Below are 26,456 nucleotides of genomic sequence, written 5' to 3'. Positions count from 1 at the left end.
TCTTCATTATTGTTAAACAAACACAATCAAAAGAAACGCAGATTGACAGTCAAATTTGATCTAACAATCATTTTGACGTAAAAGTTCAGCTCAATTTCGTTGATACTCTCAATTGTTCGGTTTTAGTTGAAAAACAGAGTAAGGTGTAATCACGTACAAAGTTGATTACTCAGTACCTGTAAAACAACCCGAATGGCGTCACAATCACATGATAACACAAACAACACTGGTTCACTCTTCAAACCACCTGTGTTGGTCAGATCTGAATACAACATCTGGGAGCGAAGGATGTGTCACATTTTAGCTCAACAAAATACCGGATGCTGGAAGTCGGTTGTCTTTGGACCATATGTTCCAATGGTGCCGAGTGCTGAGGATCTAAAAGTTCTTGTACCTAAGAATGTTGAAAACTATTCTGACCAGGATTTTCAGAAAATTGAACTGGATGCCAAGGCATTTAGCATCGTTACATCTGCACTCCCAAATGAAACTTATGTTGGGCTGTTACATTGTAACAGTGCCAAGGAATTGTGGGATGCACTTAAGGAACAGTGTGGTGGGACTGAAGAAGTAATTGAAAATAGCAGGGAAGTTTTGAATCAACAGTATGAAACCTTTTGTCACATTAAGGGTGAATCATTAACACAACAGTTTGAACGTTTTAGTTGTCTCATAAGTGAACTGAAACTTATTAAGGTTGAATTTGCTAAATCAACTCAAAATAGTAGGTTTCTTAGGTCACTTCCTGAAAAATGGGACACAATTGCTTTTGTAACCAGAAATTCAGTTGGGTTCAAAGATCTGACCCTGACCCAGCTTCATGGTAGACTCCTAACCTATGAAAGGGAGTTCAACCAGAAAAAGAAGTTACAAGAGACTGGGAAAGTTGCAGATGGCTACTCATTTGGCAACACAGCTCTTTTGGGTTAGGAAGAATCTGGTGGTAGTAAGGATCAGAGTTATGATCATTACATTGACATAATAGCTGGTGGAGCTTTTAACAACTCTGATTCTTACTCATCCAATTATGCTTTTACAGCTAATGGAGAAAACCAGCATTCTGACTATCTGTCCTTTGAACTCAGTGATCTCCAGCATTTTGATCCAACTGATCTGGAAGAGATGGATATTTTGCACCAACTTGCACTGTTGAGTGTTAGAACCAGCAAGTTTTACAAAAGAACAGGGAGAAAAGTTCCAGGGTTACATGGGAACTTGAAAGTAGGGTTGGATAAGTCAAAGATCAAATGCTACAAGTGCAATAGGTTAGGTTATTTTGCTAGAGAGTGTAGGAGTCAAAACAGTGGACCAATCATCACACACCCTAGTTCTAGACCACAAAATAACCAAACCACTGTGCAGTATTCCCAATATACCCCTGCTGCCCATGTAAACACTGCTCATTATGCACACCCTGTAACACCTGTTCCTATGCACTATGTCCAAACCACTGTTCCTCAGATACAGTATGTCCAGGCCCCAGCTCCTCAGGTTCAGGTGCAACAAGTTGCACCTCAACAGGCTACACAAACAGTTGTTCAACCAGATCAGCAAAGCTTTTTCACCCAAGGCTTTGTTGATTGGGGTATCTTGCCTGAGGATCTTGGTGATAGAAACTTTGCTCTTTATGCTAATAATGTTGTTTCTAGTGATGAATTCTGTTTTGTAGCATTAGAGTCAATACCTGAAGGGCTGGAAACGAAGATGGAACATCCAGTGCTGAAACAGTGGATACAATTGCTGAAGCAGTGGTTACTGTTGTTGTTGGTGAACAACTGTTGGAAGAAAATTCAGAACCCCTGTTGGAACCATTGTCTGGCCCCTGGTCTGCTGAAGAAGAGGAGAAGAAGCAAGGTGAAAAAGAAGAAAAGAAACCAGAAGAAAGTGAACATGTCTGTGATTGTGCCATGATGGCTGCAACTAAGGTATCACCCCAGGTTTTTAAAAACCTTTGTTCAGACAGATGCATCATAGCATTTGCAAACATCAAGGAGGTGAATGAAAATCTTAGAGATAGATTGTTAAATGATGAAGTACAATTTGAGAAATCTTTAAAAGAATTAAAAATCAAATTGTCAGAAAAAGGAAATTAGATTTGCGGCCTCAAACATGAGCATAGCATAACCAAGGACCAACTTTAGGCAATGATAGAAAAATATCAGTCCTGCAAAAAGGAGTTGGAATCCACCCAAATCACATGTGAAAAATGGGTGGAATCCTACAAAGGTTATGAAGTTATGCTTGAAAAACAGATCAAAAGCAACGTAAAATTTGGCATAGGATTTAGAAAATATGACCAAGTTGAAAACACTACTGCAAATGAATCTGTTCAAAACACCGTTGAAATCATACCCACCAATAAGGATGGCCAAGAAGTTAAAATAACAGATAAAAAAGGCAACAAAATCACTTTGGAAAGATCTGTGGGGTCCTCAATTTTTGAGGAGATTGAGAAATACCAATTCAAACCCACATGGTCTGATGAGTGTGACATCCTTGAAAATTTTAAACCCATGGACTTCACAACTGTGGATGGTGTCAAAGCTCCTAAGGCCAAGGTAATTCCTCTTAAGGACATCCCAACAGTGGTTCAAAACTCTGTTGCAAAGGAGTCTGAAAAGAAGAAAAGGAAAGAAGAGATTAAAAACTTGTTTTGTGATTTCTGTGAAAAGAAAAATCCTTTGACCAAAGATTGTTTTCATTTGAAAGCTTATGACATTAATAAAACAAGTACCATTGTGCCTTTAAAGAGCTTCACCTCAGGAGTGTGTGTACCTTAAAACCTTTAAGGTTAAAAAGGAAGAGTACACTTCAAAAACAGTCCTGAGTTCATCAAATTCACAAGTCAAAAAGCAACCATCATTTGTGCCTGTCCAAACAGCTGTTACAAAATAGCTGAACTAAAACTCTGTTAAAAGAGAAGTTCAAGTGACAGATGCACCCCCTGCTAACCAATACCAAAGAGGTAAAGGTCAACCTCCATACCTAAGGGTCCCACATGTTTATGAGGTTTACAAAAAGCCTTCTAAACCAAAAGTGAACAGGCATCCCTTTGGTTATCAACAGTTGACGGGAAGTGACCCCCAACAGTGGTTAGAGAAAAATGCTTCAAAAACTGCCAAAACCCCTGAGCTAACCACTGTCCATCCTCCTGAACTTAATATAGGCACTATTGAGACCCCATCCAAAGCCTTATTGGCTTTGGAGACCCTCCTGAACTAATTATTTACTTGATGTGCAGGGAGCTTCTACATGCTTAGATAGTCTTTGGTATGTAGATAGTGGAGGCTCCAGGCACATGACTGGATGTAGAGCCCTACTCAAGGAATTCAAAACTCATGGAGGGGGTGATATATCTTTTGGTAATAATAGTAAAGGGAAGGTGATGGGTTCTGGTACAGTTCAGTCTGGTAATGTTAAGTTTGAAAATGTCAATCTGATAGACAATCTAAAATTCAACCTTCTTAGTGTCTCACAAATGAGTGACAAAGGGTATGGGTCATTCTTTACTAAGGAGTGTTGTAGGATTGTTGGACCAGAAATGGTTAAAAAGATTGAAGAAATAATAAAAACTGGTAAAACTCAACTTGTTGCTCAAAGGAGTGGCAATGTTAATGTAGTTGATTTGTTAAAAGAGAGCCCCAGGACTGATGCATGTCTGTTCTCAGCTGCCTCTAACAAAGAGATAGAATTATGTCACAGGAGATTGGGGCACACAAAATCTCAAGACAATCACTGCTTTGTCAAAACAGGGTCTTGTAAGAGGTCTTCCTCAAAAACTGTTCACATGTCCTGAGCATTGTGTTTCTTGTTTAAAAGGAAAACAACATAAAAGCTCATTTAAGTCCATTGAAGAGTCCAAAACAACCAAGTGCTTGCAAATGCTGCACATGGATCTGTTTGGCCCAGTAAAAGTCATGAGTGTCAAAAAGAAAAGATATTGTTTGGTAATTATAGATGACTTTTCTAGGTTTACATGGACTTATTTCTTACATTCTAAATATGAGACTGCAGGCATTCTGTAAGACTTTGCCAAACAGGTTGAAAAGCAGTTTGACTTGCCAGTAAAAATCTTTAGGAGTGACAATGGCACAGAATTCAGAAATAGGGAGTTGGATGAGTTTTGTGTGTCAAAAGGAATTGTAAGGCAGTACGGCATTCCAAGGACACTAGAACAAAATGGAGTTGTTGAGGGAAAGAACAGAACACTGATTGAGGCTGCCAGAACCATGCTTGCTGATTCAGGTTTGCCATTAACTTTCTGGGCAGAGGCTGTAAACACTGCCTGCTATGTCCAGAACAGAGTTTTGATCAATTCCGGGCATCAAAAGACTGCCTATGAAATTCTGTATAAAATCAAACCACTGATCTCATACTTTAAAGTATTTGGCTGCCCATGCTTCATTTTGAACTTAAAAGACTAAATTTCAAAATTTGCAGCCAAAATAGATTGTGGTTATCATCTGGGATACTCAACCACTGCTAAGGCCTACAAAGTGTTTAACACTAGGACTAAGACAGTGGAAGAGACTTTGAATGTAAAGTTCAATGAACTTTCTTCAATGAAAATCCATGCAAACCCTGCTGAGTTATTTGATCTTGATAAATTCACCTTTGAAAATGTTTCTGTCAAGAATAACAGTGCGGGTCCATCTCAACCACCTCCACCAGACAATGAATATCAAGTGATCATTCCACACCAAAATTTCAAATCCATTTCCAGAGTAGCAGATGTTCAAAACAGTTGTCGAAGCTCAACCACTGCTACATCAACAGTTGTTGACCAAAGTAGCCCTAAAACCCCTACTTCCACATCATCAAACACTGTTGATAAAAATCTTCAAACAGTGGATAAAAGTCAACATGTTTCAACACCACTTCCTCCTATCCCTCCACCTCCATTCAAGACATTGTTGGATCATCAAAGTCACTAACAGTTGTTAGCTCGGATGATTCACATCTGCAGCCCTCACCCTTAAATGCCATTATACAAAGGAGATCTTATCTTCTTGAAGTCTCATCCACCTGACCAAATCATTGGCAACATTAGTGAAGGGGTGCTCACCAGAAGTCAATCCCAAAACATCTGTCTTTTTGCTGGTTTTCTATCACTTCATCAACCTGTCAAGTACCAAGAGGCACTGAAAGACAACAGTTGGGTGGAAGCCATGCAAGAAGAGCTCCAACAGTTTAAGAGACAACAAGTATGGGAGCTTGTACCACTGCCAGAGGGTGTGAGTCCTATTGGCACAAAGTGGGTCTTCAAAAATAAAACTGATGAAAGGGGCATTATTGTCAAGAATAAAGCAAGGCTTGTGGTTCAAGGTTTCAGACATGAAGAGGGCATTGATTATGATGAAACTTTTGCCCCTGTAGCAAGATTGGAAGCTATCAGACTGTTCTTGGCCTTTGCTGTCAACCACAACATAAAGGTGTTTCAAATGGATATCAAATGTGCATTCCTCTATGGTAAGATTCAAGAAGAGGTATATGTTTGTCAACATCCTGGTTTTGAGGATCCATTTAATCCAGATCATGTCTATAAGCTAAATAAAGTTTTGTATGGCCTGAAACAAGCACCTAGAGCCTGGTATGAAACTCTTTCCACCTTTCTTCTCTCTATTGGTTTCACAAGAGGTAAAATTGACAAAATACTGTTTCTAAAATGGAGAGGGAAAGACTTGATGATTGTCCAGATTCATGTGATTGACATCATTTTTGGAAGCACATGTTCTAAAATGTGTGAAGAGTTCAGACAACTCATGACAGCTGAGTTTGAGATGAGTGCAATGGGTGAACTACAGTGTTTTCTTGGTCTCCAAGTAAAACAACTGTAAAATGGTACATTCATTCATCAAAGCAAATATGCTAAAGAACGTTTAAATAAATTTGAGATGAATGACTGTAAACCATGTAGTACACCCATGGCAACCACCAAGCTAGTCATGACTGATGAGAAGGATGATTTGGTTGATCAAACCTTATATAGAAGCATGATTGGGTGTTTATTGTACCTAACTGCATCTAGGCCAGACATTATGTTTGCAACATGTGTTTGTGCAAGATCCCAATCAGCCCCTAGAAAGTCTAACCTAATAGCTGTGAAAAGGATACTCAGATACATAAAAAGTGCTCCCACACTTGGTATCTGGTACCCTGCTAATGGGAATATTAAGCTTTCAGGTTTCACATACAGTGACTTTGCTGGGTGTAATGCAACAAGGAAGTCCAGATCAGGAGGGTGCTAATTTTTAGGTGATTGCTTAGTATCTTGGCAAAGCAAAAAGCAAGCAGCTGTTTCAACATCCACTGCTGAGGCAGAGTATATAGCTGCTGCAAGCTGCACAGCCCAACTGTTATGGCTTCAAAATCAACTGCTGGATTTTGGTATCACTGCCTTAAAGAAACCTCTCATGTTGGACTGTCAGGCAGCAGAAAATATCATCAAAAATCCAGTTTCACATTCACATTGACATCAGATATCATTTTGTGAGGGATTGCTATGAAAAAGGTTTGATTTCTCTGCACCATGTCCATACTAAAGATCAGCTGATAGATGTGTTAATAAAGGCTTTAGACACATCTACCTTTGAAAGCTTGATCTCTAGGATTGGAATGCTTAACATGGAATAACAGGCAAAATCTTGTTCTTCTATGAATAAAAAGCATTAAAATGTTTTCAGAAAATCAAAAATCCATCCTTAAAAATAGTTAAAAATGAAAATTTTCATTAATCCTTAAAAGTCTGCCATAACCACAGATTTGGTTCAAACATCTGAATTGTTGAATTCTATCCACTGCTGAAAGTCAACCTCTGTTTCTCTCACTTTCATTGTAAATCACTGTTGTCAAACATCAGTGTTTTTAATCCACTGATATGTTATCCACTTTTAGTCAAAAGTCAGCCACTGTTCTCATTTCCACCACTGTAAACCACCGATATTGTTCAATCAGTGGTTTCCTAAACAACTGTCATCCATTATTCATCAATGGTTGTCACGTGGACAGTACTTATCCGTCAGATCTTTGTAACCGATGCCACGTCAGCATTCACGTTTTCACTTTAAAACCCTGATCAAAACCCCAAATAGGGTTTTCACTGTCGAATCGAATTCAAAATTCCTTTCAAAAGAAGTTTCCATCAAAACCTTTCAAATCATTCATCTTCTTCTCCGTCTCACAACTACTTTCAAATCAACATGGCTCTCACACTAAAAAGCCCTCATAACTACTTGTGTACACTTGAGAAAATAAGTCAAAACACAACTTTTCACTCCGTCATTGATGCTCTTTCCAATTCAAAGTACAAAACTTTGCTAACTTGCAACGCACCTATCTACCTGGATACCCTCCAAGATTTCTGGAAACATGCACAAATTGAAAGCCAGGGCAAAAAGCCCTGGGCTATTACTTCAACAGTTGGGGGAATTCAGGTTGCTATCACACCACAAACCATTTCAGCGGTTTTTAAAATAAATGATCTTACAGGTAAAAGTTCTTTCCCAAAGGAAGAATATCAAACTGATTTGATTGAGAGGGGGTATGAGGAACAGATGAAAAAAAAGACACTTTGCAAAAAGGGAGTTTCCCACCTCCCATGAGATTTTTATTCCACACCCTCCTCATGTGTGTTTCAAATAAAACAACAGCTTTCAATAAAATACCATTGAAAATCCAATACCTGGGATATGCTATAATGGCTGAAGTTGATTTTAACTACTCCTAGGAGATTTTCAATGATTTGGTAAAAAATGTTAATAATATCAAAGAAAAGAAAAAAACCATTTTTATTGTTTCCAAGATTTTTAAGTTTTTATTTACAAAAGAAAATTCCAAAGGATAGTGGACTTGTGCTTATCCAAGGAAATCCTTTTCAAATAAACAGCCTATCTTCTAAAACTTTTACAAGGCTGTCAAAACCTTCTAAAACACAAACAGAGGAACCTGAGCAGAATTTAGCTGAGACAACCTCTGCTCCTCAGGTTTCTACTGTTGAGCCCACTGCTCCGGGATCACAGCAACACAACCACTACTGTGAAACCCACACCAAAAATCACCAAAAAGCCCAAAAAGAAAATTACCAAAAAGCCCCTCAAACCCTCCAAAATGGATCTTCTAGAAGATGAGATCCCAGAAGTAACTCCTGTGACAACACAAAAGTAACCAATAATCACTGCTGCTACTTCCTCACAGCAGATGGTTGAAAGATCTCAACCTGAGCCTAAAACTCCTCCTGCATCCTCTCAAAAGGATCAGGTGGTATACACAGGGACACCACATTATGAAGCTCTGGATCCACTTGAATCCATCTTCCTCAGCCCTACACCCGGGGCAAATTCTCTTTCAACCCCCACCCTCACTTCACGAATTCCACCATCATTCTTACCTCTGTTGAATGCTTTGGACATGGATCAGACACAAATCAGTTCTTCTCAACAACCTATCACTGAGAAAATACCTCAACAAATGACTGAGTCTGATTCCTCTGTCATTGCTAACCCATCAACAGCTGAGGAGGTTACACTGCAGGACTTACAAGTAATTCCTGTCAGTAGTTCAAGTGGAGCAGCTACTACATGTATTGAATCCACTAATTTATACCTGGGCAGTAGTTTCATCAGTAAGACTCCCTTGAAGGCAACCATTTCTGATGCTATCAAAGTTACCACTGCCGAGTTTAAATTACCCACTGGTGTGTCAAACAAGATAGTTCAAGAATAGGGAAGTCCCAGTACCAAGAACAAGGGGCATCAGTGGATGAACCAGTGGAAACAACCTCTGGTCCAACTGCTGATACAACCACTGCTAGTAGGAAATCATATGATCCCATTCACTTGGGTGATGGTTTAAAATACCAAGAATTGACAGAGAGAGTAGATAAAATTGAAACTCTGTTGCAGATATCAAACAGATGCTGCAACAGTTGTTACAATCTCAAAAAGCTCCATCCACTGCTTCAACATCTGCTCCATCCCCCACTGAGCTATGGCAAGTGTTTCAACCTATGCGTCATAAGCAAAGACAGTATGCTGATCAACAACATGAAATTCAGCTTCAAATGTTCAGAAATGTGATGGAAGCTAGGTACAAAGTTACACAAGCTGATATAAAGGCAATCAAAGCTCATTTGCTTTAAACCACTTGCACTTCTCTTCCTACCATTATCTATGTTGAAAACCCTGATGATGCCAAAAAGGGGGAGAAAGGAAAGAAGGGAAAGGAAGGTTTATATCTACCACCAGATCCACTGTCTAAACCTGTGGTAGAAATCCCAAGGCCAGATGGTTCTAAAAAGGTTGATGTGACTCAAAATGCATTTGCTGATCAAAAGGCAAACAAGAAAGAGACAATGGAAATAAAGGGATCAAAAAGATTTGAAAAGGAGAAGAAAATTATGATGGAAAAGGAAGAGCAGGGTACTTCTTACAGAAGAAAGACTACCAGAAAGGTTAGCCAACCCAAAACCACACCTTCCAAAACCACTAAACCAAATCTTAAAATCTCCCAAAGGTCACATCGAACCTCCAAACCAACAGATTTTGAGACAGCTGTTGTATCAACAGTGGTTGATACTTCAGTGGTTTCAACAAATGTTGTGTCAACTACTACTCTCACCACTACACCAATTACCACTCAATCCACTGCCATACCAACAACAACACCACCATCACAAAAACCACTTGCCATAAAGTAGAAGACAACAGTTGATACATCAACAGTGGTAGTGACAACAGTGGTTGAGACACCAGTTGTTTCAACAGCTGTTTGTCAGTCACTCATCATTTCAAACACCACCACTCAACCCATAAATACACCACCAACCACTCCAAAACACAAAAGGAGAAGGATAACAAATGTTGTACTTGAAGATGACAATGTACCTTCTCCACTTCCAATTTCTTCACAACCTCTGATCATATCTACTGTCCAAAAACCTACTTCATCTGCTTCAATTATAACCTCTGACCCAAACACTGCCTTAGTCCCTTGGGAGTTAAATATCCTTTGGATCTTCCTACAGTTAGGGAAGAGATCAAATCCTTCTACTCTAAAGATGATCCTGAAAAGAGGAATCTCCCATCTCTTCAAGGTTATCCTTTGCCAAGAAACATAGAAGAGTATCTAAAATTGAAGGCCAAACAAGCAGATGATATATCAAATAGAGATACAAAGGGAAAGACAGATAAAGAAATTCAAAGGAATCTACAATATCTGCTTACACAAGTCAGAACTTTAGAGCAGTTCTCAAAAGACCTTCGTCAGAAATTGTCAGAAAAGGATGATGAAAGATTAAAACAAGACTACATTGAGCACATCATGACATATAAGAAATACAAGGCTAAAAAGTATCAATACAAGGACTGGACCATAACTTTGCTTAAGCAAGAAATTGCAAGAATAGAAAAGATGCTTGAAAACAAAACAAAACAAACCCCACTAGTTTGGCCTCATTTAAAAAAAATGTACCTGAAAAGGTTTTGAAGCTGAACAGAATGAAGGAAGAGCTTATAGCTGCAAACTATGGCTCAAGGAATCAGGTCACAAGGTGGACAGAGGTGAAAGTGTTAGAAACCTACAAAAGGTTGGAAGAAAGAAGAAAGAAAGATCCCACTGCTCCCAAACAGGCCTTGCCAATTAAAAGATCTGCTACAACCACTACTTTTGTTGTCTATCAAAGGAAAAAGCAAAAGCAGATGGATGAAGAAGAACAAGACAAAGCCCAAGAAGAATATATTATGAAGATGGTCCTTCAAACAATGATTGCAGAAAATCCAGACTTAGCAAAATCTCAAGACCCTGCCAAAGCAGTCATAACTAAGCCTCCATCTCTAAACTCATCAAAAATAAAGACTCTCCCAAGAAACCCACTGGATTCAAAGATACTAAAGTGGAAGTCTGATCAAAAGACCCACGTATTGACATTGCTCATATCCAGTGGTGAAGTTAAGCATATATCAAGGGAAAATGCACTTGGCCTGAGTGTAGAAGATTTACACGATCTCCTTGAGCTTTAACTGTGCATGGATGAGGATGATGAAGATTCCATGAACTTTGAATTACAATTCAAAGGGCAAGTTAGGGAAATGCTGATTAGGCACTAAAGATTCTGAAATAGTGAAGTGTTTTGGCATCATCTGTTCTAGGGGGAGATTGTTGGGATTGAACCCTACAAAGGAACAGTTGATAAAGCCAAAACGGGATCAGATCAGTGGATCCTTCATAAGCAGTTGTTTGCACAGAGCTTTCCCCTTGACAGTGGCCCTAACATCTGATGAACTCAAGTACTGCTCTTCACAACTGTTGCTGACCTAAAGACTGATGAAGATTAAAGTGTTGATGCTCAATCTACTGATATGTCTCAAGTATTGCTGAAGACCAAAGCACTACTGGAGCTATAGCAGTGGAATGAAGAATCAGTTTTTTACTTATGCTTTATTCATTGTAATCAGTAGTTTGTAATCAATGATTGTATAAGTCAGTAGTTAGAGTTTGTTAGGAGGTTAGATGTCACTTTCATGGTGACGTCAGCTGAAGATGCTTAGTGGTCGTTCTGTACTATAAATAGAACAGTACCCTGTACTGTTCTATTAGCTCTCTTCATCACCAAGTCATTATGTACGAACAATCAAGTGAGCTCAGGCTGAGGGGGAGATTTGTGCATGCATGCATTATAATTGATCTTTGTAATAAATACAATCATTCGGTTCAATGTTAAACATGTTTGCTTAAACTTATTCTCTCATTGATTGTGTGTTGAAAGTTTATTTCATTTATTCAGCTGCAATTAATCTCTGTTTCATCTTCATTATTGTTAACAAACACAATCAAAAGAAATTCAGATCCTAACAAATGTTATTACCAAAGATCTCTTGGGCTAGTGGCTAAGAAGGAGGTGGAAAGCTTTGCTTCTCTTGGAGGTCCTGGGTTCAAGTCCAGGCTAGAGGGTTTTAATACTAACTTGGTGATACTAACATACTAACTACTAATCCGGTTAGCGATATTCTAACCGTACGCAGTTAAAAAAAATATCAAATGTTATTATTGTAGATAAGTATTATAACTATAAATATGTTAGCTAGTAGGTTTATTAACTAACAATCAAATATACTAAGAGTTATATTTTTAGGATCTTATTATGACCAAAATTATAGGTTGAACCGCCAACTACAATCCTAGAAAATGAGAAGCCTAAGTGGTCCGATAGGGTGGTCGGCTAGATTGTTCGGTTTTAGTAGTTTAGCAAATATACTAAGAATTATATTTTTTAGGATCTTGTTATGACCAAAATTATAGGTAGAACCGCCAACTACAATCCTGGAAATAGAGAAGCCTAAGTGGTTCGATAGGGTGGTCGGCTAGATTGTTCGGTTTTAGTAGTTTAGTGATTTGACGATAATGGTTTTAATTTTCATTTCAAAATGCTTGGTTTGTATTAAAAAACACACCTAACTACATATTGAAAACAAAATAAAGAAGGTTGAATGATCGATTCCAATTCAAAACTTGGGTCCGACTGTTAAATCAAACAATAAAAAAATCTTAAACCAATCAAACGGATGACTTCCTTTTGATTAAATGATTCAATCTTAAAGCGAACAAGTTTATTTGTCAGGAACCTATAATCATTTGAGGGAAATTCAGATTTGAAAACGAAACTAGTTTTGGATTTTTGAATGTACTAGACTCAGATAGAGATAGAGATGGGCATAATAACCGGTTCCAAACACGACCCGGTAGACCGGACCTGGAATCGGTTCCAGTTCCTCCCCGCTTTATTGAAGAACCGGTTCCTGATTCAAAAAACCCGTAGGCTCTTAACCTGTTCCACTTTTTAAAAAAAATTGGTCCATACCGGTTCCTACCCGGAACTGGTTCCTTCGTAACCAATTCCGACCCGATGCATTAAAATCTTGATGATGTTACTGTTGGAATCGATTCCTAGCCGTTGGAATCGATTCCTGACAATATAAATAATGCACATTATTCATTTGATCATCACACAATTTTCATCTTCTTCTTGATTCTTTTTCTACTCAATAAGCTCTACTATGGCATTCAAGAATTCCAAAACAATAAATTCTCCATCCGTCAATAACGGTCCTCAATCCGCTTCGTATGTTGTTGGGATACTATCACATAATCACAATATAGAGGTATGGAGAAATTTGGATTTGGTGGAAAGTGACAGTTCTCAAAAGGCTCAATGCAAACATTGTGGAGCTTTGTTAAGCAAGGACTCGAATTCAACATTGACGAAGCATATTAAAAACAGGTATTGTAAAGCTTTGAAACAAGTATTATTAGAACCGGTTACCTTACATGAAATTTTAAACGAAAGTTAAATCCTACAAATCCTACATTACATAAAACACTAAACATTTATTTAACAACTAAAAATAATTTAACTCCTAAAATCCTAGATAGTAACCGGTTACATAAAACACACTATACATTTGAAGAACCGGTTTCGGATGCTTCACCGACTTCATTTTTCTTCGTCTTTGTAACCGGACAATGACGATCGGTGTGTTTCTTAACGTGGAGTTGGCCGTAGCCTTCATGAATTTGCCACATGCTTTGCACCGTGCCATCTCGTGGCAATCGGTCATTAAGCACAAATCAAAGTGCCTCCAAACTGCACGGTTTCTCTTTGTTTCCAAAACCATAACGACCTCATCGTTGCACCCCATTTCAATTGTGGAGCTTTGAAAATATAGATTTGAAGGTGTAAGTTATGTATTTTTGGAGTAGGTGCTTGAAAATGAAAGTAGATGTAAGTTATATATAGTAGAAACCGATCACAATGGCCAATAATCGGTTTCTAACGGCATTATAGCCATTGGAACCGATTCCTACAGTTTTTGCAGCTTTTTCATTGAATTACCCGAATGAACCGGTTCTTCCGAGGAACCGGTTACGACCCTACCCGGAATCGGTTCGTATCGGTTCTAGTAATAATGGTCTAAAACCGGGTAGGAACTGGAACTGGTTCCTACAAGAATCGGTTCCATTCACACTCATTCAAAAACCGGGTATGGTTAAGAACCGGTTCCAGGTATAAAAAAAACCCGATATGCTCATCTCTGGACTCAAAACCCGTACTCGTTAAAGTTTAGAAATTAGACAAGTCTCAGTTTTAGGCCTGTTAAGTGTTATCAACTAAGCAGAAAAGGTCCAGTCCCTTTGAAGTCAGCCCACTGTCAACTATATACGTTGGGCTCGTATTCCAGGCCCAGTAATGATACAGATTGTATCTTTTGAACTGATATTTTATTGTCTAGCTATCAAACACTTTGAACTTTTTTGGGCTATTATTTCATTCAAACTAGAAAAGTAGAAAGACAAATTTACATTGTAAGGTTTCATACATATATTTATTGAAGGTTTAGGGTTTAGAGTTTAACATACAAACCATAATTGACATACCATTTTGATACTTCAAGAAAAGATCTAAGGAAAAACTTCAATGAGGGACCTTAAGCCAAAGTTGGGAGTTATTTTATATCGACTAAATCCAGCTTCTAAGAACAATTTCTCGCACTCAACCTTGGTTCTTTCTCTTCCTGCAACCAAAACCATCATCAAGACGTCAAAAACCATCTTAGTTTCTGTTATCTCATGTCGGTCATGTTTAGCGTCTACCACAATATCTATGATGATCACTTTTCCTTTATCACCTGCAAATCGAATAGCCACCCTACACCGTTTCAGTATCTTCAACACCTTGTCATCACTCCAGTCATGCAAAACATTCTACATAAATATTTGTCAAAATATCAGCCACAAGCTTGTTATTAATAACCTTTAAGAAGATATCATAATGATTGAGTTACCTTAAAGAAGATGGCATCAGCAGATGGGATGAAGCTAAACATATCACCTCCAACATATTTGAGATTCCTAGTTTCGGTCAAGCCAACAACAACGTGTGGGAGGTCTAAAACAGTGCAAGTCATGCGTGGAAAAGCTTCAAGGAGAATCTTAGCGATGAGTCCGGTTCCACCTCCAACATCAACTAATGACTCCACACCTTCAAATATCTCCCCACAATCTTTGACAACCAAACTCATCATTTGAGAGTCACTTGCCATTGCATCATTAAACAACCTGTTATATCTAGGGTTCTTGTTAGCAAATTCCCAAAAAGGAATCCCATGAGCAGTCTCGAAAACAGTTGATTTGTTTCCCTTAAACCACTTCCCCAAGAACTGCCAAGGAGTCATATTAACAGGATCTAAGGCCAAACTAGCAAAAGGTAATAAGTTTTGTTGGTTTTCACAAGTGTTGTTGAGCAGTAACTTTGATGCAGCCGTGAGAGCATACCCTTCGTCATCTTGATCAGGAAGTTTGGTAATGGAAAAGAAGTTGGAGTGGATTAGCAGCCGCATTAAGCGATGCAAATGAGGGGTTTTGTCAATGTGGAGATTGAGCTTTGAAACAAGTTCTTGAATGATGATCGGTTTTCCATGATTATGAACGATGTCGGGTATGCCGAGTTCAAGTGCACAACCAAGCGACATAGAGGTGGCATAGTTGAGGACATGTTTATATATATGAGCTTGAGCTTCAAACAGTTCATTTGCTTCTCCTTGGCTTTGGTTGAAGTCCATTTGCGTTCAAAGCCAATCGACTTCAACTTCTACCTCTGCACATATAAAGATAGGCTGAAGAGTCTTTTTAAATGCATCACGTCATTAGACTTTAGAAGTTCCAAACCTATAGCCGACTATTTAATAAGAGAATTTAGTAATATTAAATTGCGAACACGTGTTATATATTGAATTATCTTCCTCAACATTATGTATTAACCACCAGATGTGTAAAATATTGTCTCATGATTGATTTTTAACTTTATGTTCATGAATTATTGAATTAGCGAGGGATTTTTGCAAACCCTCAATTACATATTTACCCAAGTTTAAATGAAAATTGCATATTTTCCTTTTTCTATTAAAATGACAAATTACCCCTTTAAAAAAAATTAAAAGATCTTGACCTACAAGAAGATTAGGTTCAAAGTTTATCTACACAATTCACACCCATGACTCTTCCTTTTTTTTTTCTACGGTTTCCCCTTCAGAGGATTCCAACGACTGTTTCCCTCTCAGGCGGGCGTCTCTTTCAGTCCAACCTCTCTACGGTGACTCTTGCGACCGGCGTCTTTCAAGATTCGAGGTTAGTTATTTGTTTTAATTGTCTTGTTTTGTTAAGAGATATCATTATCATACTCAGTAAATCCCACCAATAGCTAAGTTAAGGTAGGGTCTAAAGAGATAAGATGTAGACAACCTTACCTCTACCCTGTAATAATAGAGAGGTTGCTTTCACTAAGCCCACCGACTTAAGAGTAGTTTTGCATCAAGTCCTGATAAGACACATAACACTCAGCAATTAAGAGACATGAAATATTTAATGGATTTATGTTTAATGGAATCATATTAAAAGTTAATGAAAAAGACATAAAATCAATTTAAAACAACAGGACCTTAATTTGTTATATGGACATGGATTCATTTTTAATAGAACTAGAATTATCACCCGTCGCAATGCGGCGGGGATTCGTTAGTTATGTATCATATTAGATGAAAGTCAAATGTTTCATGCATGACCGCGAACCTTTGTGTAAACCATAGAAAAGAATAACTAAGCTGATCTCTGACCTGCACGTTGCGACAGACTTATCAAACGGGGGAAAATAGATGCGCTGCGACAAGCCTGTCAAACGGGGAAAAAATAGATGAAAAAACGTTGAACGCCACACGCACGTTGCGGCGTGTTAACTCGGAAAATTTAGAACGAAACGTTAAACGGAAAACTTGCGAAAGGTGAAAAGTATAAGGGACCAAAGTTGAAAGTTAAAAAGTGTTTGGGCTAAATTGCAAATGATGAAAAGCTTTAAGTCAAAAGTAAAAAAAATCAAAGGAGTTAAATTGGAAAAGATAGAAACTTTTTAATCATAAGTAAAAAATCAAACTAATCAAAGGCTTTAAATTACCAAATAATGAAACTTTAGACTTAAATTGCCAAAGATTGAAACTTTAGGGTAAGAAAAGAAAATTCCATTTTTTTTTGCAAGACTCCCAAAACCAATGGTACAACTATCATATGCATATACATGTTGCTTATTTATAGTTTACTAGGGTTAAGACCCGCCCACGTTGCGGCGCGAGTACATCGTAAGCATTGAATGGATTAGTCTAAACGTTATATGATGCATTAACCATATGAAAACACACATTTCGACATATCCGCTTGAACTTAGTGTAACATGTATAAGCATCGTGATTGGATCAAACGTAAAGTAAATGGAATTCATATTGAACAATCATAACGTATTATATATGACCCAACTTATACAAAGAAAACGTAACGGGTTTGATGGAAAATATGCACATGTAATCGAAAAGGATTAATTAGAGCTTTCGAAAAAAGGGGAGAAAAATAAACCATAATTTTACTCCGCTCGGTTCGAAACAAACTTTACGAAACATACATAAAATAAACACGAAAACATATTATATTTGACCTGAATCATTTCCCAAAAAAGTTTACATCAAAACGTAGAACAACTTGAACTTATACGAAAACGTACATAGAAATATGCACGTAAAAATGGTTACTTTAAACGAAATCGAATTATATTTGACCTGACTCGCCTATAAAAAAGTTTACGCCGGAATGTAGAAGAAATCATATTTACACATACCTGTACATAAAATATGCACGTAAAAAATAGTTTAAGTAAAGGAAGTATAGAGGTAAACTGAAACAAAAGATTAGTAAAAAAATTAATAGGTTAAAACGTTCGTAAAACCGTGCCAATAGCATCAATGACACAACCACATTGACTCTCAACATCGTAAAAATAAAATAGATAAAATGGTAAAAATTACACTGAACGAAAAGCAGATTAAAATTGTTGAACCACGCACACCCGTTACAGTGTCTTAATGCGAAGAAATTAACCAGAAACGTAAACGTAGAAAATAATAACTTAGTCGATCTACGACCCGCCCGTTGCGGCGCACTTTTCAAAAGGGAAAAAATGGACGCGTTGTGACGGGTCTGTCAAATATGAAAAAATATAGTATAAAACGTTGAACCTTACATGCACGTTACGACATGTTAACTCGCAAAATTTAGAATGAAACGTAAAACGAAAAACTTGCGAAAGATAAAAAGTGTGGAGTACGAAAGTTGTAAATAATAAAGTGTTGTGTTAAATTATAAAAGATGGAAAACTTTGAGTTAAAAGTAAAAAAAATGAAAAGGGGTTAAAATGTAAAATATGAAATGGTTAGGTTAAATGTAATAAACCTAGTTTTTTTTAAACACTCCCCAAATATAAGGTATAAGTCATGATGCACATATAAGTTGCTTATTTATATATGGAATAATTATATTAAAAGTCATGAAATAATTTAAAACAAGATTTTAGAAATACTTTTATCAACAATACGTTTGTCATGCATCATCATACATATCTAAAGCATGAAATCAATTTAAAAGTCCTTTGTAGTGCAACGAAAGACAAAAAGTAAAGTATTCGATTAATTTGCTAAATAAGAAGTAAAACAACAGTACATGTTTGTTTTTTATTGTTTTATTGAATTCTTGTTTTTTTTTTTTACAGATGATTAATTCAAGATGTAAGATGATAATGTAGAAAAATATATTGTTTTGACTATCAAAAATGTATATACACTGATACCTACATATACAATTGATGATTTAGTTGAAGAGGTTACAAATCATTATCCATTAAATAGGGATTTCATTTTCTCAATTTGTTTCGTTGACAAGTATGTCACAGCCACAGAGAAATCTCTAAAGCTTGATTCTCACAAGAACTTTTAAAAAGCAATTGGTATACCGAATGGTCTTGTTATATTGTCTGACATGCAAAAAGGTTTGGAAACTGCAATTACATAGGTTTATCCTACTATTGAGCATAGAGAAACACTTCTATAGCAATTTCAAGAAACACTTTCGTGGAGACTTTTTCACTAGAACTTTATGGCGAGCCGCAAGGAATTTTAATGTAACCAAGTATGAAAGTTGCTTGACAGAATTAAGTGAAGTGAATAAAGATGCACTTGTATATATCAATGAGAATCACAAGTGTCGATCCAAGTTTGGTACAACATCCAAGTGTGATTACATTACCAACATATCAAAGGTGTTTAATGCTTGGATTGGTGAATTATGTTATAAGCCGGTTCTTGACCTTTTAGATTCCATGAGAGTGAAGATTATGGTAAAATATGACAAAAAAATGTGTATTCTAAAGAAATGGAAGGTACATTAGTACCTAAAACTAAGAGTTATCTTAATCAAATCTTGAAGGTTAGTGTAGTGTTTTTTGTTACTAATTATATATTTTAGATTAAAATTTGTATGAACTTGTTGATATTTTTATCTAGGTTGTATGCAGACTTTGGGCGAGTACGAAGTTTGTAGAAGCAGTGAAAGTTGAGCAGAAGTGAAACACGGCGAAAAACATTGGATGTCATACTTGATGTGCGAATATGGCACTTGTTGGGTTTGGCAAGTTTTTAAAGGTATTCCATGTCTGCATGCAGTTGCTTTTATTGCTTTCGCAAGGGATGCAAGTTGGGAGAAGTTGGTTGATTTTTACATCACTATGAGAAATTTAAATCGGCTTATGCTTTAGAAGTTGCTCCCATGCCTACAAAGGATCAACGGGTGCACATAGATGCCAAGGAGAAGATATATCCTCCTAATATCAAATGGCCCGCCAGGAGGCCAAGAAAGATTCGACATCCCAAGATCAAACATCAACAAGTAAACGGGAAAAAGAACAAAAGCTTGTAAAAATAACTAATCAAAGTCGAGCAATTTACTTTTTGGTACCATATGGTTAAAACTTTGGCATTTGTCTTTTGCATTTTTAGATATTGTTACATGGAATTTTTGTGGTTGTTTTTTAGATAATATTTTCGGTACAGTAATGGACTAAATTTTTGGCATTTTGTTTTTTGTTTAGATTATTGCCACTCGTGTTTTTTTTATGATTGTCACTCTAGCTGATAGAAGAAAAATAAAGAAAAAAAATAACTTCGTAAAAGACGCAAGTAGCGAAATATAGCATAAAAAAATTAAATACATATAGAACTAATAAAAAATTTTGCAAAAAAAAAGATTGAATCTAGATTAGAAAATTAAATATATAAGAATATAATAACTCTGTAGGAAAATAGTTTGAAATGTGTCACCACATTTTGGTTTTTTGTTGTGTAAATATTTTCTCGGAAATGCATAGGAATTTATGACGCTTTCTTACCCATCCGAAATTTTCATAAAAAAAATTCCCAAATAGTGCAACTTAAGATGCCAAGTGAGTTAGAAAACTTACAAGATTTAGTGAAGGGTAAATAGAAAAATCAGTAAATTACAATGATTCATTTTAGAAAGTAGACAGACATATTGGGACAAATAAAATTAATCAGTGATATCAACAATAACTTAGGACCAAGGGATCGAGGAATAGGATGCTTGATTCAGCGTCACAGTCCATTACTTTTAATCCAAAATAATAATTTTAGAAATAATTCAAACAACTTTAAAGCGACGTGCTAACTAATACATATGTGTAGTATATTGAGGGCCTAGACTAGACGCTATATATAATAGTAGATCGGAAAGCACCATATGAGTTTGTTGCCAAATTTCCTGGAGGTCATGGGTTCGAGACGTTGAAACAACCCCCAGCCCCTGCGGATGTGGGTGCATTATGAACCAGGTTTGCACAAAAGAATCGAAAAGCTCCAAGAGAAAAAGCAAAAGAAACATGACAAACTTGAGTCGTGATCATAATGTAATTTTTTCCGGGATGAAATCGACTCTTTCCGTCTTTCCTGATGATAGAGCATGAATAAAGCTCCTAGATTGAATTAGTTTCGAGTCGTTTGAAAGATTTCAAGATCATAAGGGAATACTACTGACATTGAATTGAGGTATGAAAATGTGTGAAATTTAAGTTTATTATAAATAATTATATCAAGTATTGTATATTAAACCACTTAAAACTCTATTAGACTAAAGGGTATGGGGGATGGCTTAGGCCCGGCTTGGCCCGGCGCCGGTCCTCCACACCGCCCCCCTCGGTCCGGCTCGTCCCAAGCGTCTCCCACTCGCCGGTCTCGACGGGTCTCAATTTGAAAATTGTAGCCGTTACAAACGGCTATATTAATAAAAAAAAAAAACCCTTTTTAACTTTAAATAAATACCCCTCATCTAATCCATTTTTATACCAATTTCTCAAAACTTCTCCCATTCTCATCCAATTTTAAAAAAAAACACTCCATCTTTTTTATACAATCATGTATCCATTCAACCCAAACAACCCCAACCCGAACAATCCCAACCCAAACCAAACTAACTTTTTTTCGACTCCCGCTTACACTCCAACTATCGATCCTTCATGGGTGTCTCCGCAGTTTACGTTTTCGGGTTTCCAACAATCACCCAATGCCTTCAAACAAATGTCTCAAGTTCAACAAATGCAACATTACCAAGCACTCCAACAAATCATGCAACGCAACTCGTTTGAACAATTCCAATTGCAACCGCCAACTTCCCAACCGCAATCCCCGGTTCAACTTGACAATGATGATGAAGAAGTCGTCCCCGAATCGCCACCTCAAGAGTTCAAGCGCAAAAAAAACAAGGGGAAGGGGAAGGCAGTTGAAATCGTAGCCGAAACCTTGCCCAAAGGCGGTTCGAGAGCAAAGCCGAGACCTTGGACAAAAATAGAGGAGGAGGCGCTAGCAATGGCGTTTGTTAAGTCCTCTACTTGCCCGATTATCGGTATGAACCAAAGTTTATTTTTTTAATTTAAATTTAAAAGGGTTAATGGATTTAAACACCCCTAACTATCGCCATTTGGCCGATGGCACTCTCAACTTTCACTTTGGCTCAGACCGCTCCCAACTTAACACATTGATTGTCATGGCACCCCCTCGTTAAATATTCACTAACCAGGTTAGTAAATTTAGCCTATGTGGCAATTTTATCTGATGTGGCATATCCTACGTGGCCAATTATTTATTAAGGAAATCTATATTTTAGTTATTGTAATTAATATTATAATATATATAATAATATGTGTATGTATGTATACAGATGCCCCCTTCTCTCGCTCTCTCTCTCTACCCGTTCTCTCACTCTCTCCACCACGGCACCACCAACAACTACCACCATCAACCATCACCACGCCACCTGCCACCATCACCATTTACACACACACAACCACACCACCAACACTTGACCAGGCCAGACCACCACCACACAACCGCCGACGTGGCCACCCTAACAAACACCGATGGACAACGCTAATGCTGCAATCATATCACTTAAAGGACAACAAAAACAAACCCCTGATACGGATGGTGGTCAAGAGCCCGGTTAAATCAATGAACCAAACCCAAAACCCGAAATGATTGATGGTGAAGCCAATACAGAAGCTGACTCAAGAGCCTGATCTATCAGATTGAAAAAGTACAGATTCAAAAGCCCGGTCAATATAGAAAAATAACAAATTCAAACCTGTATGAAAGTTTGAAACTTGTGTAACACCATAGATTGGCGTTTCCCCTTTCAAAAAGCCCTAAATCGACGAGGGTTACATATTTTCCCCGTTAAAAAAAAAGGTGGTTTCAGATATCGATGCAAATCTTGCCGCCGGCGATACAGCGTCGCTGTCCACGGCGGCAGCGCTGTCGAAGGTGGAGAACAACGAGCCCACTGGAGATGGAGCTGATGGGCCGGTCAAACGTTGGACTAGAGTCATGAATTCATTTGGGTTTGTGTGGATTACCTATGGGGAGACGGTGTAGATGATGACCGGTGGCTGGAGTTGTTGTTGTTGGTGGTGGTGGTGGGGTGGGGTGGTGGTTGTTGGTGGTGGTGTTGGTGTTGTGGTGGGGCTACTGGTGGTTTGCGGATCTTGTGGGAGTCTTTGTGGACTCGGAGAGGTGCCGGACGGGGGCCTTGGAGTGACCGGGGAGACTTGCCGTTGGTGTTTTCCGGCGAGTCCATAGTGGTGAAGAACTGGAGATTGAGATTTTGGGGAAAATGAGAGGGGAGATTGGCTGTGTGTACTTGTTTGTGCACATGTAATTATTATATAGATTTCTTTAAAAAAATAATTGGCCACATCATATTTAAATGACACATCATACATGCCACATCAGATTAAATTGACATGTAGGCTAATTTTCCTAACCAGGCCAGTGATTATTTAACAAGGGGGTGTCATGACAATCAATGTGTTAAGTTGGGAGTGTTCTGAGCCAAAGTGAAAGTTGAGAGTGCCATCGGCCAAATGACGATAGTTGGGGGTGTTTAAATCCATTAACCCAATTTAAAAAGATTTATTTTTTATTTTTGCTAATGCATTTTTTTAATTTAGGGAACAACCAAATGGGTAGTAGTTTTTGGAAGGCGACAACGGAAAGATTTAACGGGATTATGGAGTAAGGCCCGATGCGTGATCTCGATTCAGTCTCGGGCAAGTGGAGTAAAATGAGCAAGGCCATCAATACCTTTAGCGGGTATTATAACCAAATTTACACTAATCCTCCTAGCGGAAGTAACGACGAGGACATTCTTAACCTTGCTTTGGCTAAGTGGGACTCTAAAAATTCAACGCCTTTCCCGCACCTCCGAGCATGGAACATTTTAAAGAAAGAAAACAAATGGAAGCCGGTTCCAAATGAGGTCGCAACCACCAAACGGAGTAAAACTTTCGAGTCCGGAAGTTATAGTGCGGGAGGCTCCACCGCTCGTTGTCAAATCGACATAAACGACGACCCGGAATATGACGAGGATGTGTTGCCCGTTCACGAGTCGGAACGTCCCACCGGAAGGGACAAAGCAAAAAAAGAGGCGGCCGGAAAGCGAAAAGGGAGCGGCTCGAGCCAAACGACTTGGAGGGCGGGTTCAAAAATGGACGAGTTGATATCCGAATTCCGTTCGTTCAAAGAGCTCGTGACCGAAAAATATAGTTACAAGAAAACCTTGTCGGCCGACCATGCTCGAGCGGAGGATTTTAGGATTATGAGGTTGGATCTCGACTAGGTTCCGGAGGATGAATGCGAGGTTTATCGGAGGATGAAAGGGGAGGTTAAGAAAAAATGGACGTCGTAGGTTGTTTACTTTTTTAATCGTATCGTTATTTATTTTTTCATTTTTATGTTTACCGTTTCTAGGATTAGTAATTTAATTTTTAGAAAATGTAATTTTTTTTAATGTTATGAAATGAATTTAATTATGTTTTTTTATGTTTTAATTTTATTTAATTTTTATGAAGTTTTATTAAGTTAACAAAAAAAAGTTAGAAAATTATAAAATAATTAGGTGGGGTAAGCCCATCCTCCACCCCTCTCAAAATGCAAGTAGGCCCATCCTCCATGAGATGGTGATGTGACGTCTACGTAGCGACCCATCCTCATGGGGATGAGGCTCTCCATGCCCTCTCGTCTTATAGCACATAACTTTTCTTAAACATGCCCCACATCAAACAAACTTTATCAGCTATAACAAAATACATAGTACACACGGCTCTATAACAAAATTTAAGTGAAATGCGTCCATATAAACCACTAAAGTTACTGTTCTTGTAGATTCAAGATATTATTTTGAGTTAGGCGAAAAAATATAAAGAAAAATAATCAAAATATCTCCATTGACAATCAGTGTTGTGAAAATGCCCGTTGTTAATTTTTATTAGTTGTATGTCACCAAGTAAATTCATTTTTACTAGGTTTTCTTTGCATTGTGTTGAAGGTTCTGATCATTATGTCTTTCAACTGAGTTTTGATCATTACTTTTTTACTAGGGTTTATATGCATGGTTTATTATCATTACTTATAATACATTGTTAATTTGGGTTCTGTCCATTGTATTTTTATCACCTATAACACGATGAACATGATGTTATATTTAGGTTTCTATACTTTGTGTTATTGGTTCTGATTATAGTGTTTTCAACTTGGTGGGTTTTCTATACATTGTGTTATAGGTTCTGATTATAGTGTTTTTCAACTTTGTGGGCTTTCTATACATTGTGTTATAAGTTCTGGTCATTGTGTTTGTGTTTTGTTGTCCATTGTGTTTTATTTTGTCAATGTGTTTTAGTCTATTGTTCATGGTGTTTTTAGTCTGTTGTCCTCTGTGTTTTAGTCTGTCATTCATTTTGCTTTTGCGAGATGGTCTTTGACTTCTTAGTCAAGTTGGAGAGATGGGAAGACATCTAAGATTCAAAAAGAACGAATAGGTGAGACTTGATCATAATGTTTGTTTAAGAAAAAATCGTTTTCATGAAATGAATCACATAGCATAAAGTTTCACATGGCATAAAAATGTTCAAATTGTATCACATAGCATAATCATGAATTCCACATAGCACAACATGAATAATGAAAGCATCGTAAATTTAGTTTGTTCACGAGAGATTATTATTGTTTTTGATTGCGATAAACGTGCAAATTGTGTAATGGTTTTGAAATGAGCGAAGCTTCAAGTTTAAAATCACATGTAAATTGAGATACATAAAAGAGAGGCTCATAAAACATTGGATTGTTTCAGGTAGAGAAATGTCGACTATTCCAAAGTGGGTCGAGAGTCCTTTCGAATTAGAGAAATCGTGCTTTGGCCTATAGGTAAGATTCTCTCGTCGAGAAGCGATCAACAGTATCTTACCCTTCCAGTTACTACACGTCTCTAATAGATTGAAACAATCGAGACTTTGGCTAGATTGAAAATCGAGGAATGAGACTTAATCGACAAGATGCGGGTTTCACCCCTAGCTTGAAGATTTCGTACCCTAATGTGGTTGGCGCTCGTCGGGTCAAAATGTAATTTTGATACTTTGACGAGGGTCCACTAGAGTTTGAAATGGAAATTACCATTAATATGTGGATTTCACTCCTAGCTTAATGGTGAATTTCGTGCAAAAATAGAATCGGACGGAATGAGAGTCGTTTACCAAATTGTGGGTTTCACGCCTATTTTGGTAAATTCGTCTCGTTTTTGTTACGAGTGTCTTCAAGTCTTCAAAGTGTATTATGTTAGCCTTAGGAAAGGCATGTAAGTTTAATAGACCAAAGAAGAAGAATAAGAAGCAAATAAGGTAGAATGCATGAAGTTTTAAACGACAAATAAGAATCAAGTTCCTAAAACTATAGACTAGGGCAAATCATTCCTACTTTTTCTAATTCCCGATAGTTATGGCTCTGATACCAATCTGTCACACCCCAACCGGTGGCGGAAACATCGGGATGAGACGAAAACGAGATTGCAAGAGACTTCATAACACTATGTGAGAATATAGATTAAATTTAAATTTCATTGCAAAACTAATTGTCATACACGATTCAAACAAAAGAAAAACATTGTCTCAAAAACAAACATAACATCAAAATAGTAATTTA

The 26,456-nt window shown here is 37.5% G+C and overlaps 1 protein-coding gene across 1 annotated transcript; it reads right to left on the bottom strand.

Annotated features, from left to right (window-relative positions):
• Nucleotides 1–14,302: 14,302 nt before the first annotated feature.
• LOC110935053 (trans-resveratrol di-O-methyltransferase) lies at nucleotides 14,303–15,650 on the bottom strand. Its single transcript, XM_022177659.2, has 2 exons — nucleotides 14,835–15,650; nucleotides 14,303–14,754 (listed from the first exon to the last, which is right to left on the bottom strand). Exons 1-2 carry the CDS (start codon nucleotides 15,609–15,611, stop codon nucleotides 14,452–14,454), a joined length of 1,080 nt encoding a protein of 359 aa, XP_022033351.1. The 5' UTR covers nucleotides 15,612–15,650; the 3' UTR covers nucleotides 14,303–14,451.
• Nucleotides 15,651–26,456: the final 10,806 nt, after the last annotated feature.

This window comes from Helianthus annuus, chromosome 4 (assembly GCF_002127325.2).
Source record: "Helianthus annuus cultivar XRQ/B chromosome 4, HanXRQr2.0-SUNRISE, whole genome shotgun sequence".
Lineage (NCBI taxonomy): Eukaryota > Viridiplantae > Streptophyta > Magnoliopsida > Asterales > Asteraceae > Helianthus > Helianthus annuus.
Note: the sequence above shows the minus strand (reverse complement) of the source record. Positions and strands in the feature narration are given on the sequence as shown.